Source organism: Mustela nigripes, chromosome 13 (genome assembly GCF_022355385.1).
Source record: "Mustela nigripes isolate SB6536 chromosome 13, MUSNIG.SB6536, whole genome shotgun sequence".
Classification (NCBI taxonomy): Eukaryota; Metazoa; Chordata; class Mammalia; order Carnivora; family Mustelidae; genus Mustela; species Mustela nigripes.
In genome coordinates this window covers 87069731-87085654 of record NC_081569.1, presented here as the reverse complement: position 1 = coordinate 87085654, position 15924 = coordinate 87069731, and the positions used below count along the sequence as shown (strand labels likewise).

At 35.6% G+C, this 15924-nt stretch overlaps 1 protein-coding gene across 1 annotated transcript in view; it reads left to right on the top strand.

Annotated features, from left to right (window-relative positions):
* SEC23A (SEC23 homolog A, COPII coat complex component) overlaps positions 1–15924 on the top strand; it is a 61769-nt gene that overhangs the window by 16425 nt on the left and 29420 nt on the right. The window contains exons 8-13 of the mRNA XM_059373111.1: positions 230–388; positions 1470–1585; positions 5066–5189; positions 7182–7262; positions 9694–9783; positions 10950–11056. Coding sequence (XP_059229094.1) covers positions 230–388; positions 1470–1585; positions 5066–5189; positions 7182–7262; positions 9694–9783; positions 10950–11056 — 677 coding nt within the window. The remainder of the gene's footprint in view (positions 1–229; positions 389–1469; positions 1586–5065; positions 5190–7181; positions 7263–9693; positions 9784–10949; positions 11057–15924) is intronic.

Genomic DNA, 15924 nt, shown 5'->3' with positions numbered 1-15924 from the left:
TAGATTATTTTAAAGTTAGGAAGGCACTATTGTTTAGGGTAGGATTTCAAAAGAAAGGTATTCAAATAAATACCTTGTTTTTAAATTTCACTTTACAACATTTGGTTATTTCCTGAAAAATATATGCTTTCCTGTTTTCTAGAAAGAATATATCAAAATTCACTTTTAGAAATGTATATCCTTGTATTTTCTTTTAAATTCTTTTGACAAGTTACTTTTTTTCCAATAGTGTACTTTTCCCAACACTGGTGCTCGTATCATGATGTTCATTGGTGGTCCAGCCACTCAGGGGCCCGGAATGGTGGTTGGTGATGAACTGAAGACACCTATAAGATCATGGCATGACATTGAAAAAGATAATGCCAAATATGTTAAAAAGGGAACTAAGGTAATTTTGGTTTTTAAGCCTTTTTGCTTTAGTAGAAAAATTTATTTTATGGAAGAGGAAGTATACAAATACTTGATGATAAGTGATCTGATATTGTGAAGTCTGATATTGTTACTACTATTCAGAATTGGAGAAACAGTGTTTTTTTTTCTTGATAATTTTTCTGGTTTTAAATATTTAAAGACTTAATAGCACCAATAAGTATCTCTTTAAAGAATATTCTAGAGAGAAGCTCTGTGTGCCTTTTTAAATATTCATTTTAAAGAATATCCTGCCTGCTTTGGAAAAATTCCTTGCATTTTCCTTTTTCATTTCCAGAGGCTGTCTTGTAGATACATATATTGTTCATAGCATGTATAGTCCATTATTTTCTTGTGAGTTGTTTTCTGTTCATGTTACTTCAATTTTATGTGGGTTTGTGACAGTATATTCTCACTTTTGACTGTGTATTCCCTTGAATTGGTTTTGCTGTTAATGTCCCTTTTTAAAAAAGAAATTCTCCAGAGTTCACAATTTTATTTTAGTTTTGCTGTATTATCTCTTTTCTTTTTGGCAGTCATTATACATAATTTTAAAAGTATAACAACATGATTTTTGTCACTATTACTGGATGCTTTCTTCCTGCTACCTAATTTTTCTTTTGAGCTTGGAATTTTTATTAGAGCTTCAAAAAGTATTTCTTTTATTGTTTATCTAATAGTTTTTGTTACTGTCTTTCCGTACTTGACGTTTTTGTTGCCTGGATGTGGATTTAGCCAGGAAAACCAGTTCTGTCTTCTACTATGTTCATGTATGAAGAGCAAGATATTTGGTATGCCTTTTCTCCAAAGTTAGCTTCATTTAGGAGTATATTTAGAAAGAATTCTTAAAATTTGAAAGTGTCACACTTATAGAAGTTATTATATCACTTTATGAACAATTTTTTATCATAGAAAATTAAATTAGAACATCACATTTAAATTATTATGTATTATTCTTTTAGAATTTTTAAATGTTATTTTGATCTCTTTATGGAAAAATGATTTATAGGGTGGTTAAGTTTGTGCATTGCTTTGATTTGATTAAAAAAAATCTTTTGTAGCACTTTGAAGCATTGGCTAATCGAGCTGCTACGACTGGTCATGTTATCGATATCTATGCATGTGCGTTAGATCAGACAGGTCTCCTGGAGATGAAATGCTGTCCCAACCTTACTGGGTATGTATTTACAGTGTTTACGGTTTTTGCAATTATAGACTGATGATTATAGTTTACAAATATAAACCAATAATGACAGTTTAGGAAAAACAGTCATCATCCTGCCACTCCAGGACAACTATTAACAACTTTTGATACTCCTTTCAGTAAAGCTCACTTTAAATTTTTTCTGAAATTCAGTTATAAAGTCACAAGTTCTGTTTGAAAAGCTGTTTTGATATCGTGCATTGTTTTATTATTGTAGCAGCTTTTTTTTTTTTTTTAAAGATTTTATTTATTTATTTGACATACAGAGATCACAAGTAGGCAGAGAGGCAGGCAGAGGTGGTGGGGGAAGCAGGCTCCCCCCAAGCAGAGAGCCCGATGTAAGACTCGATTCCAGGACCCCGAGATCATGACCTGAGCTGAAGGCAGAGGCCCAACCCAGTGAGCCAACCAGGCCCCCCTGTAGTAGCTTTGTGAGATATAATTCACACACCATACAATTTCCTGTTCAAAGCTTACAATTTAATGTTTTATTTTTGGTTATTTACAGGTCGAGCAACCATCACCAAGTTTTGTTTTCGAACATTTATGCTACCCCAGAAAGTAGCTCTGTACCCCTTAGCAGTCATTTCCCTTTCCTGCTTCCTTGTTCCCCACGTCCCCCACCCCGCCGCCGCCCCTCAGCCTGGGCCACTAATCTACTCTCTCTCTATAGATTTGCCTGTTCTTGATCTTAGGGGGAAACTATTTCATCTTTCACCATTAAGTGTGATGTTAGCTGTGGGGTTTTGTAGATATGTTTATCAGGTTGAAGAATTTTCTGTCCTTAGTTGAGATTTTGTTAATTAAGGGTGTTAGATTTGTAGCTGGAGTGGGGTAAGTGAGAAGGACAGATTGTGAGGGTCTTTTGACTGATGTAAGGCTTCAGATTTTACTTTGAGTGAGATGCAGAGTCATTGGAGAGTTTTCAGTTGAGGTGTGATACGATCTGATGTAATGTTTTAAAGGGACCATTTGACTTCAGTTGTCTACAGTAGAGATCTATAGGGATACAGGAATACCAAGTGGTGGCTGAGAAGTGGTTGGATTTTGGGTATATTTAGAAGGTAGGGATACAGGAATACCAAGTGGTGGCTGAGAAGTGGTTGGATTTTGGGTATATTTAGAAGGTAGAAGATTTGCTGATAGGTTGGATCTAGGGTTTGGGAAAATCAGAGGGAGTGTACTGGAAGGATTGCCTTTTGTTGAATAAGACTGTGGAAAGAAGAGTATTTGGGGAGAAGATTGGGAGTTCAATTCTGAATATGTTTGGTTTCAGATGCCATTTGATATCCATGAGGAGGTATTGAGTAGGCCGTCAGGTATTACAACATAGAGTGCAGGAGATGGGTCTGGGCTGGAGATAAAAAGGTGGGAACTGTCAGAATTTTGGTGTTTCTTTTTTTAAAAATAGCAATAAAAATGGTAGGGTTCTAAGATTTTGCAATTTAACACCACAAAGATCATTGGTGACCTTCCTAAGAGCAGTGAAAGTTGACTTAGAGTAAACTAGAAGAATAGGAAGGCGAGATTGATAACAGCTGGTATAGATTACAACTTTTCAAACTTTCACATATTAGGTCAGCCGGGTATCTTATTAAAGTACAGATTCTGGATTTACTGTGCGTGGGATGAGACTTGGAATTCTGCTTTTCATACAAAATCCTTGGTGATGCCAGTATTGCTAGACCAGGGTCCACACTGAGTAGTTAAAGGTATAGATAGCTCTTTCTTAGTGGTTTGCTGTAAAGGAGGAAAAATTAGTGAGGTGGTATAAGTTGTCCTTAATGTATTATGCATTACCATGTTTAGTGATAAGAGAACATCGTAGATGGACATGTTTGTTGAAATAGAAAGTCTGAAAGAATTTATATACTGCTATTGGAATTAAAATGTTAAGTTGTTAAGACTTCTAGATAAAGGTCAGCATACAAAATTCAACTATATTTTTGTACACTGGTGAGAAACATAGAGAAAACAGCATTTACAAAGGTATAATATAGGGGCGTCTGTGTGGCTCAGTCTGTTAAGTGTCTGCCTTCAGCTCGAGTCATGATCCCAGGGTCTTGGGATCCGAGCCTCATGTCTGCCTCCCTGCTTAATGGGGAGTCTGCCTCTCCTTGTCCATCTGTCTCTCCCCCAGCTCATGCTCTCTCACTCTCAAATAAATAAATAAAATCTTTAAAAAAAGGATGTATAATAGCATCAGAGATAACATAAATCAAGAGTTTCATAGTATCAAAAATAAAATTATCATTAATTAATTGTGCCATATCAGTTTTATTCTTTGTCCTCTTTTAAATTTTGATATTTTGTTTTAAAGCTACTTAAGTATTTTAAAAATATGAGGAAATACATGTAAATATTTGTATGCATTTGGGTATATGGGTGTGTGTATCCTCTTTTTGTATGAGAAGCAGAAAGATCTACATATCTTTACCAACCTTGCATTTTCACTTATACCCTACAAAGTGGTTTATAGGAGTTTATTACCTCATTGTGTGGATGTACCATATTTTATTTAACTAGTCTCTAATAGATGATCATCCAGATTGTCATCTGGAGTATTTCCAATCTTGTATTATTAGAAATAGTGAATACTCTCGTGCGTATATTCTTCTTTTGTTTTTGTTTTCCAGAATATCTTTGGGATAGATTCCCAATAGTGGGTTGGCTAGAGTAAAGAGAAAACACATAGGTAATTTTGTTAGATATTGTCAAATTCTCCTGCATTCAGGTTCCATCGTTTTGCACTCCCATCTGTGTTTCCATAGTCTCATCAACAGAATATGTTGTCAAACTGTGATTTTTGCCAATCTGTTAGGACAAAATGTTATCTCAGAATTATTTTTGACAGTTAATGTTCTTTAAAACTTAAAAAAAAATTAAAATAGGTATATGCTTACTGTGAAAAATCAAGCCGAATATAAGAGCTTAAAGTGAAAACGGTCCTTCAGTCTCCTAGTCTCACTGAGTGTGATCCTGTTAAGTTTGTGTGATATACACAGGGACAGTATATGCAAATATATACATACACAGGTATATATTTGTTTTTAAGAAAGAACGTGTGCCGTAAACTGTCAGGTATCTTCACCAGTGTGGAGAACTGGGTGGCTGGAATGGGAGAGATGTATTTGCTACCATGCACCATTTTGTATTTTGTACCTTTTGAATTTTGTAATGTATGGCTGTATATCTGTTTATAAAGGAATGTTAGTAAATTACTGAGGACCAATGCAAGTGTTAGGGGCACTCAGATACCCTCAGGATTGAGATTATTTGTGGGGTGTAGATAGTCTCATATATTTGGATTTTTTTAAATTGATGATAATATAGCACATTTTGGAAAGCATCTTCAAAATTCGTTGGTAGTACTGAGAGGTAATTTACTTCTGTTTTTAACACATGGACCCAATACTTGTGTCACTTACATTATTTTTTGTTCTTTACATGCAGAGGATACATGGTAATGGGTGATTCTTTCAACACTTCCTTATTCAAGCAGACTTTTCAAAGAGTCTTTACCAAAGATATGCATGGACAGTTTAAAATGGGCTTTGGTGGTACATTAGAAATAAAGGTAAGAGCCAAAACTTGATATGTATGGTATGTTATCAAAGGAATTTATAGGCTTGAGTGTGATTTTAAAATATCATTAATCAAATTCAATATATGTATTAAAAGTAGTGGTTTTATTTCAAAAACCAGAATTAGAGGTTTTACCAGAAAAATGTGTCATCATTAAATGTACATGAAATTTTACTTGAGCATTTCCAAATAATTGTTAGAAAGAAAGATACTATATAGGTAAACTTCCATTTTAAGTGTGCTTTGTCTTTTTAGTGTTGTGTTTGCTATTGTTAATGCTAGATTTTTTTAATTGTAGGAGTTAATAACTAACTTAAAAGAAACCTGTTCTGTTCTATTTAGGTAATCGGTAATTGTTTTATGGTTGGTAGGTTGTTGATATTGGTTAATTCTGTCATTCACTTCAAATTTGGATTTGAAGAGTCCAAAGGCTTGGGGATACCTGGGTGGCACAGTCGGTTGGGCATTGGACTCTTGGTTTCAGCTCAGGTTGTGGATTGAGCCTTAGCCTCAAGGCTAAGAGGGGAGTAAGCTTGAGATTCTCTCTTGCCATCCTTTGTCCCTCCCCTCTCCTCTTTCTCTCTAAAATAAATAAATCTTTAAACGAAACAAAAACCCAAAGGCTTAGTGTTAGTTACAAGTGTATTACAAACACATTGGTTTTGAATTTCCATTAAATGTTTCTTATTGATCTTTTTATTTGAATGCTTGTTCTATGTCCAGCATTAAAAAAGGAAATTACAAATTATAGAGATCTCAAGGGATATATAGGGCACAGGTTTTATTAAGAAGAAACTCAATCTTGGGGCACCTGGTTGGCTTGGGCAGTAGAGTGTGCAGTTCTTGATCTCAGATCTTGAACTCAAGTTCCACCTTGGGTGCGAAGCTTACTTAAAAAAAAGTTTTGATAGAAAGATAAGAATAACACTTGTGATAGAGTGAAATAACAGATTATAAAAGTCCTACACAGGTTAATGGAAGAAACATGAATGTATGCAGGACACAGTTTACTCTTGACAAATGGTTTTATAGTAACTTACAGTGGTTTTGAAAGATGGCAGAATTAAAGCTGGTTAAAGAGAACACATTTTAGTTAGGATCCCATTTGATGAGAGGTAAAGAAGTGAGAATCAACATGGTATATTTGGGGAAACTTCCCAGTTAGTGAATGGTTTTTATTGTAAGGTAAGGGAAATAGTTTCAATTATGTGGTTGGTTGTAGTTTGGAGATGCATGTCTAGGCCAAAGAAGCCATTGTAAATTAATGAAGAACAGTGTTTTCGAGTAAAATTTGTCTGACTGTGATATTCAGTTTGTTGGGAAAAAGAATCTCAAGAAAAGTGAACTAGGCTACCTAATTTTTTTTTAAGATTTAATTTATTTATTTGGCAGACAGAGTGACACAAGCAGGGGGAGTGGCAGAGGGAAAGGGAGAAGCAGGCTTACTGCTGATCAGAGAGCCTGACCTGGAGCTTGATGTGGAGCTCAATCCCAGGATCCTGGGATCATGACCTGAGCTGAAGGCAGATACTCAAAAGATTGAGCCACCCAGGCACTCCCTATTTTTTTGATAGAAAGTAACAATGGCTTGAATTTTGGTGTCAGTAGAAATTGGAAAGAAACCAATCTTGGTGACAGATTTTCTAAGGGAGGAAAAACAGAAGATAGCATTTAAGGTTTTGGATTAGGATGTATGAATTTTGGAGACGCTATTATTTTGAATTGAGGGTGAGGTTCCCAAATGGAGTCCTCCTATGGGCAGTTGGAAATAGAATATTAAAGTTAGGTCAGGGCTAGATTTTAAATTAGGGCATTGCAATCTAGAAGTACCCGGTGATTCATTATTTCTAATATTAGTATGTTTTCATTGACTTTTGAGTTTTAAATATGGAAAAAATGTCTATTCTTATATACTTGTAGTTGAGTGTATGTTTGAGTTTGTCTTTGAGTACACTGAGGTTTTCACTGTATTCTTACTTTGCAGACTTCAAGGGAAATAAAGATTTCAGGAGCTATTGGACCCTGTGTGTCTCTCAATTCTAAAGGACCTTGTGTATCTGAAAATGTAAGTCATCTTTACTCTAAAAAGAAAATACAGTTAATTCAAATGGCAGACCAACAAGAGACCTAGAGTGGCAGCCTATAGCATTCCTTTCAAAATTATTGTGTAGGCTAAGTTTCAGTAGAATGTGGTTCAGTTTCCATTTCCATTGGTATAATCTACTTGTGCTCATTCCTTTTGCATATCCCTTTTACCATCTACCCCTAAATCTAAACCTTGTATAAATTTGTACTGTCAGCAGTCTTCTTTTTTTTTTTTTTTTTCCCCCAAGTTATTCCTTGTCTCATTATGTCTGGAAAAACTGAACAACTGTGATTTAAAAATTTGGAGACCTTTGAAAGTCAAATCCGAAACTTTTTTTGTTGTAGGATTTCCAGGAAAGTAACCAAATTAGCCAGATTTGAGTTTCAATTCCTTTCTTTTTTGTTATCCCATCTAGGGGCCATATAATACACTTTAAAATGGTAGAATTAATATAGCTATAGAGAGGATGATGGGACATAACAAAGTGAGTAATCATCTCTAAAAATATAGAGTTTAAAAGTTACTTCTAAGCAATTTTCATGGTAAAAATTGATATCTAAAGTGTTTTTTTTTAATCAGACTGCTTACATTATGGAATTCTGATCTAGAGAACCTATTCATATGTGCGTATGAGTTAAATTGATATCACTTTACACAGATCAATTGGTTGGATAGAAGGATAGTGTTAATTGTAATTACTTCATTAAATGGTATGTGCTTTTTAAAAATCATTAAATGGTGTATACTTTTTTTTTCTTTTTTTTTAAAGATTTTATTTATTTATTGGACAGAGAGAGAGAGAGATCACAAGTAGGCAGAGAGGCAGGCAGAGGGGGGGGGGGAAGCAGGATCCCCGCTGAGCAGAGAGCCTGATGTGGGGCTCGATCCCAGGATCCTGAGATCATGACCTGAGCCGAAGGCAGAGGCTTTAATCCACTGAGCCATCCAGGTGCCCCTAAATGGTGTATACTTTTAGGGTTGCCTGGGAGGCTCTGTTGGTTAAGTGTCTGCCATTAGCTCAGGTCATGATCCCAGGGCCCTGGGATCAAGGCCTTCATGGAGCTCCTTGCTTAGTGGGGAGCCTGCTTTTCCTTCTCCCTCTCCCTCAGCCTGCCGCTCCCCCTGCTTGTGTTCTCTCTCTGTCAAATAAATAAAAATATTTTTTTATGAATTAGGAAAAAAGTAAATGATGTCTACTTTTTTTTTTTAAGATTTTATTTATTTATTTGACAGAGAGAGATCACACATAGGCAGAGAGGCAGGTAGAGAGAGAAAGGAGGAAGCGGGCTCTCTGACGCGGGGCAGAGAGCCCGACGCGGGGCTTGATCCCAGGACCGTGGGATCATGACCTGAGCTGAAGGCAGAGGCTTTAACCTTCTGAACCACCCAGGCGCCCCTGATGTCTACTTTTTAAGTCTACAATATGAAGAACTTGTATCAATACTTAGCAAGAACTTGAATTATTTTATAATTTTACTTTGTAAAAATTGTTTAATTTTATTTAATGACATATTTATATGACTTTAAAAAATCTTAAGCTTTTAACATTCATTAAATTAGAAATGTGAAAGTTGGGCGCCTGGGTGGCTCAGTGGTTAAGCTGCTGCCTTTGGCTCAGGTCATGATCTCAGGGTCCTGGGATTGAGTCCCACATCGGGCTCTCTGCTCAGCAGGGAGCCTGCTTCCTCCCCTCTCTCTGCCTGCCTCTCTGCCTACTTGTGATTTCTCTCTGTCAAATAAATAAATAAAATCTTAAAAAAAAAAAAAAAAGAAATGTGAAAGTTTTTTTTTTTTAAAGATTTTATTTATTGATTTGACAGAGAGAGATCACAGGCGGGCTGAGAGAGTGGGAAGCAGGCTTCCTGCCGAGCAGAGATCCCGATGCAGGGCTTGATCCCAGGACTCTAAAATCATGACCTGAGCCGAAGGAAGAGGCTTGACCCACTGAGCCACACAGGCACCCCAAAACAGTTTTTCTTAACTGCAGTTTTTTCTTCCCCTTTTTACCTTACTATATATTGTAGTAGTAGGGATGCCTAGGTGGCTCAGTCAGTTCAGTCCTGGGATGAAGTCTGGCATCAGTCTCCTTAGTCACCGGGGATCCTGCTTCTCCCTCTTCTCCCTACTTGTGCTCTCTCATTCCCTCTCTCTCTGACAAATAAATAAAATATTAAGAAAAAAAAAGAAATGTGAAACAGTTTTTCTTACTTCAGGTTTTTCCTCCCCTTTTTACCTTACTATATGTTATAGTATTAGATTGAGGGTACATGGCTGGCTCATTCAATGCATGCAATTGTAGATCTTGGGTTGTGAGTTCAGGCCGCACCCTGGGTATATAGATTACTTAAAAGTAAAATCTTTAGAAAAATTGTGTTCTCTAGCTTTCACATATACTCTTTTATTTTTACAGGAGATAGGAACAGGCGGCACTTGTCAATGGAAGATATGTGGACTCAGTCCCACTACAACCTTAGCTATCTATTTTGAGGTTGTCAATCAGGTATGACTTTTTATATTATAAGTACTCAATTTAGGCCATAAATGTTTCATATTTTTTCCAGTAGTAATTATGACTTGAAACTTAATCTGTTTTGGAATTTTTGTTTATCATTTTCTGTTTCTCAAGGCTAAACTTCTTGGTGAGAGGATAAACTATAATAGAGATGTTAGGGAAACCCACCAATGCCCAACATTGGGCAACCCAACTTTTAGTCTGTTTTTTTTTCTTTTTTTTTTTGTCTTAATATAAAATTGAAGCATAAATAAAATCTTAAATTCTGTCTAGTTATGCATTTTTGTAATTAGCGATTGAGGTCCTCCTAGTTGTCACAAGGTATATAAAGATATATGAAGCCCCTACAAGAAAGTTTAATATATCAAAATTCATAGAAGAAGATTGGAAGGTAAAGATTCTAATATGTGAAAAATTTTTTCTGGTATAGGAAGAAGTTATATTAAAGAATGATGTAATATACAAATTACTGCATTACATACCAATAGATATTAGGCATAAAATGAACCACAGAGGTTCATGGTTAGCCTTCCTAAGATACAGAGGTTTTTTTGTTTAACCATCAGAATTTGTGAAAAAGAGGTGGCTCTTAACTGACTGACCAGTCAGTCAATAAAGCAAGAATCCTTATTGTTAAAGGTCATGAAGGTTTCTTGTATTGACTACCTGCTATTTCTTTCTAAGGATCATTATTATAAATTACTGTTGGGCTCTTCTTATTAATAGTTTCCCGTTGGTCATCTGTTTATCATGTGATTATCTTCCCATAAGTTCAGTTTTCATTTCCTATACTGAGGGGAGAAGGACTTGGTTCAGTTTCTCTTTCTCCAGCTACAATTTGGCAAAATTGCCTTGCTATGCCTTTGTGTATCTGTTAATTTCTTTACACTTCTCCCTTCATTTTGTTCTTTTACATCTTCCGATTATATATTACTTGAAACTGATATCCTAAATGGACTCACTTCTTTTTTTCTTTGTTATTTTTCCCCTTTCCCAGATCCATTTCTCTTTTATGTGGCAAATCACAACTGTTTGGTATGCACTGGAAACAAGCATCCTTCTAATTGATTTTAGAATGACTTTCATTAATGCTAGGGAAACTGTATTAACATTATAATAGATTTTACTTAGTTTTTACTCTTATTTTCACATAGCATAATGCTCCAATTCCTCAAGGAGGACGTGGTGCAATCCAGTTTGTGACTCAGTATCAGCATTCAAGTGGGCAGAGACGCATCCGAGTGACCACCATTGCTAGGAAGTGAGTTGTATTTGTTAGACACTTAATTTACATATCAAAACTATTCTTGGTCATGTTTTCAAACTGGGTTTCTGTTTTGAGCAATATCTCTAACTAGAAAGTGGACATTTATGATTAATAGCATTTTATTATTTTAACTCAGCTTATTGGCTAAAATATTCATTGTTAGGATCCATAATTTTAAAAAAATGACTCCTAAGACACATTCTTCAAAATATTCTTGTATTTAGCATAGTCCTCAGAGCGGAGGAGAAAAACTAATAAACATTATCCTATAATAGGCAATGGTAATATGTATATACGTGTAGAATAATATACCATAATAATAGCATTACTTTTCAATTGAGTTCTTAGCTAGTTTTATCATTCTGTATTTTTTTCAAGTTTTTATTAGATATTTAATTCATTTACCAAGCCTTTATTCCTTGTCTCCTTTGTGATTAGGTACTTCTGGGGCAGGCTATGGAATGCAAAGGACTTGAACATACTTGGTCTGCTATATGATACAGAATAGTCCAGTCCTCAGAATTCTGTGTAGTGAAGGGACAGTTGTTTTTTTTTTTTTCTTCCAATTTTTTGGAGACTAATACTTTTATTAAATACAATAAAAATGAATTATTAGAAAATGTAACTTTACAAATTCAAAATATAAGTCTCTATTTTTATTAGATTTATTAGACAAAAAATTATTTTATTAAATTGCTTAAAAATTTCTAAACATTTATTCTCAGTTTCTGTTCTTATCTCATGGCAAACCGACACTAGATTTGCATACCACACTTTGTATAGCACTGCTTGAGACCACAAAGGTGAAAGTCTTTCAACAGTTAATATTATTAGGTAGTATTTTATGTAACAAAGTAATGTCCTATATTTCTTGAGGTAGTTACAGTTCCCAAAGAAAGTGATAAGACATACCAGATCCCTTTTCTTGCTCATCTCTATATGATGTATTTTCTGAGTAAGGCAAAAGAGAGAGTTGATTAGGATAAACTTAACAGATTTAAGCATGGGCTAGAAAATGGACACAGAGGGCATCAAAGCTTTTATTTTATTGAACTGTATTTAAACTCTGGCTTCATTCCTGAAAACCACGAGATTGTTTTGGTGAGTGATGCTTAAACTGAGTATTGGTTGGGTTGTCTTTTGGTTAGCAAAGGATTGTACATAGGTTTGTTGTCCTGCTCTGCTACCTTGGTTTGACTTAAAATCCTGGACCAATTTCTTGGAAGTTTTGATTCTTGGCAAACATGTCAATTTATTTTTTTAAAATTATATATATATTTATTTATTTATTTTTTAAAGGATTTTTATTTATTTGACAAATGGAGATCACAAGTAGGCAGAGAGGCAGGCAGAGCGAGAGGAGGAAGCAGGCTCCCCGCCAAGCAGAAAGCCTGAAGCGGGGCTCGATGTCTGGACCCTGGGATCATGACCTGAGCTGAAGGCAGAGGCTTTAACCCACTGAGCCACCCAGGCACCCCCATGTCAATTTATTTATGCCTCCTCACACACACACACATGCATGCACGCATATGCATGTGCAACTTAAATTCGACATTCAAAACATTTACATAAGGAAACAACTGGACATACCAACTGAGGGATATTTTATAAAGCTACTGACTTAGACTTGTCAAAAATGTCTTAGAGGGCAAGAAAAGCATTATAAGCAGTCCAGATTAAAGGAGACTGAAGAGATGTTATGACTAAAGCCAGTATGTGATTCTGGGTAAAATCCGGTGTCAGGAAAAATTTTGCTGTAGAGGACACTACAGAGACAATTAGACAAATTTGAATGTGGTTCATATATAAGATAATGTTACATCAGTGTTTAATTTCATGAATTTGATCATTAAGGCTTTATAAGAATAGAAGATAATTTTCTTGATCTTAAGAGATACACACCGAAGTTTGTTTTTTTTTTTTAAAGATTTTATTTATTTATTTGACACAGAGAGATCACAAGTAGACAGAGAGGCAGACAGAGAGAGAGAGACGGAAGCAGGCTCCCCGCTGAGCAGAGAGCCCGATGCGGGGCTCGATCCCAGGACCCTGAGATCATGACCCGAGCCGAAAGCAGTGACTTAACCCACTGAGCCACCCAGGCGCCCCCACACTGAAGTTTTTAAGGGAGGGTCATATCTCTAACTTACCCAAGAAGTTTGACAAAGGAAAGAGTATGTGTATGAAGGAAGAGAGAATGATAAAGCAAATGTGTTAAAATGCTAACAATTGATAAATCTAGATGATGGATGTATAGGAGTTTATTCTAATCATAGCTTTTTTTTTTTTTTTTAAGATTTATTTGTTTATTTGAGAAAAAGAGAGCATGAGTGGGAGGGGCAGAGAGAGAACAGGAGACCGTCTCAAGCAAACTCCACATTGAGCGTGGAGCTGGACACAGGGCTTCATCTCACAACCCTGAGATCATGACCTGAGCCAAGTGCAAGACTCAAGTTGCTTAACTGACCTCCCAGGCATTCCTCTAGTCATAGCTTTTATGTTTAAAATACATTTTAAAAGAATATATATTTATTTATTTGAGAGAGTGAGTATGTACACGAGCAGGGGACGGGCAGAGGAGGAAGGGGAGAGAGAATCCTCAAGCAGACTCCCCACTTATTTAGGAGCCCAACTCAGGACTTGATGGCAGGATCCTGAGATCATGACTTGAGCCCAGATCTCCAGCTTGGCCACTTAACCGACTGAGCCACTCAGGCATCCCTATTTAAATATTCTTAAAGTGAAAAGTTTTAAATTTAAAAAGTTAGGTAATCCAGTTAAGAAATGGGCAGCAGAAGACCTGAATAGATATTTTTCTAAAGAAGACACACAGATGGGTAATAGACATATGAAAAGATGCTCAACATCACTCATCATCAGGGAAAAACAAATAAAAACTACAGTGAGATACATATACCTTACACCTGTCAGGATACTTAAAATTAACAACACAGGAAACAACAGATACTGGCGAGGATGTTAAGGAAAGAGGAACCCTCTTACTCTGTTAGTGGGAATGCTAACTGGTGCAGCCACTCTGGAAAATAGTGTGGAGGTTCCTCAAAAAGTTAAAAATAGAATTACCCTACACCCAGCAATTACACTACTAAGTATTTACCAAAAGGATATAAAGATACTGATTCAAAGGAATACATGTATCCCGATGTTTATTTATTTTTATTTTTAAAATGGTTTTTATTTATTTGACAGAGAGACAGTGAGCAGGAATGCAAGCAGTGGGAGTGGGAGAGGGGGGAGCAGGCTTCCTGCTGAGTGGGGAGTCTGATGTGGGGCTCAATCCCAGGACCCTGAGATCAAGACCTGAGCTGAAGGCAGCCGCTTACTGACTGACCCACCCAGGCGCCCTGAATCCCAATGTTTGTAACAGCATTATCAATAATAGTCCAACCATTGAAAGAGCCCAAATGCCCATCGACTGATGAATGGATAAAGAAGAGGTGATATAAATATATATATACACCCATGGAATATCACTCAACCTTCAAAAAGAATGAAATCTTGCCATTTGCAATGATGTGTGTAGAACTAGAGTGTATTATGCTAAGTGAAATAAGTCAGAGAAAGACAAATACTTCTGATTTCACTCATATGTAGAATTTAAGAAATGGGACATAAGAGCATGGGGGAAAGAGAGGGAGAGACAAACCATAAAACAGACTTTTTTTTTTAAAGTAGGTTCCATCCTAGGGGTTGAACTCATGATCCTGAGATCAAGACCTGAGCTGAAATCAAGGGTCTGATGCTTAACTGACTGAACCACCCAGGCGCCCCTAAAACATTTTCTTAACTATAGATAGTACAAACAGGGTTGCTGGAGGAGAGAGGTGGTCAGGGAATGGGCTAAATGGGTGATGGGCATTAAGAAGGGGCCTTGTTTTGTTTAGCACTGGGTGTTAAATGTAAGTGATGTGTCACTAAATTCTACTCCTGAAAATAATACTACACTATATAAGTAACTGGGATTTAAACAAAAGTCTTAAACAAAACAACAAAAAAGTTAGGTAAAATTTTTTTTTTGTTAGGTAAATTTTTTAAGAGAAAGGGGACTCTCTTGTGAGAAATTTCATGGGTTTATATATTTTCAATTTGCACAGAATTTATGAGGTTATTATAGAGATATATATTATGTGTGTTTTGGTGCCATTTATGTCATTATTTCTCATCAAAACACCCATCTTTTCAAATTAACTTATCCTGACCATTTTCAATAATCAGCACTTACTTATTTTTTTATTTATTAGGAGTATGATTTTAGGGGCGTAGGCAAGTGTAATTGTTTAAGTGAATAAGCCATGTGAAAATAAAGGACTCAGGTTCCTGAGATACAGTCAAAAGTTAACCCTATTTTTCATAAAGAAAATAACTTTGATTTGGAAAGTTTGGTGTGAAACTAGTTGTAAGAATTACAGTGAGAAGGGAATATTGGAAATGCAGAAGACAGATTTTTATCATGTGAATAAACTCTTTAAAACTTGATTCTAAGAGCATAATTTTTAAGTTATAGCTAAATAAGTTTTAATTAGTAAATATGCATGTGCTTACTTGTCACTGTAGTTAAAATATCATCTTTATGTTTTATTTTGAAGCAAGTGAATATCATGGTCATCCAAGCTGGGAAAATACTGATTTGGATAATTTTGTTTTTAGTTCTTTGAGTTTTTTAAATTAAAACTTAAAAAATAACTGAACTATTAGTATAACTATTGTTTAAGTTGTATTAAAAATGATTTCAAAATTACTAGTTCTTACTCTTTTACTCATTCTCATTCTTTTTTTTGCCTCTTGCCTGTTTCACTAGACTGAGATACTTAACAGTTGTTAGTCATCTAGAAAATATTAAA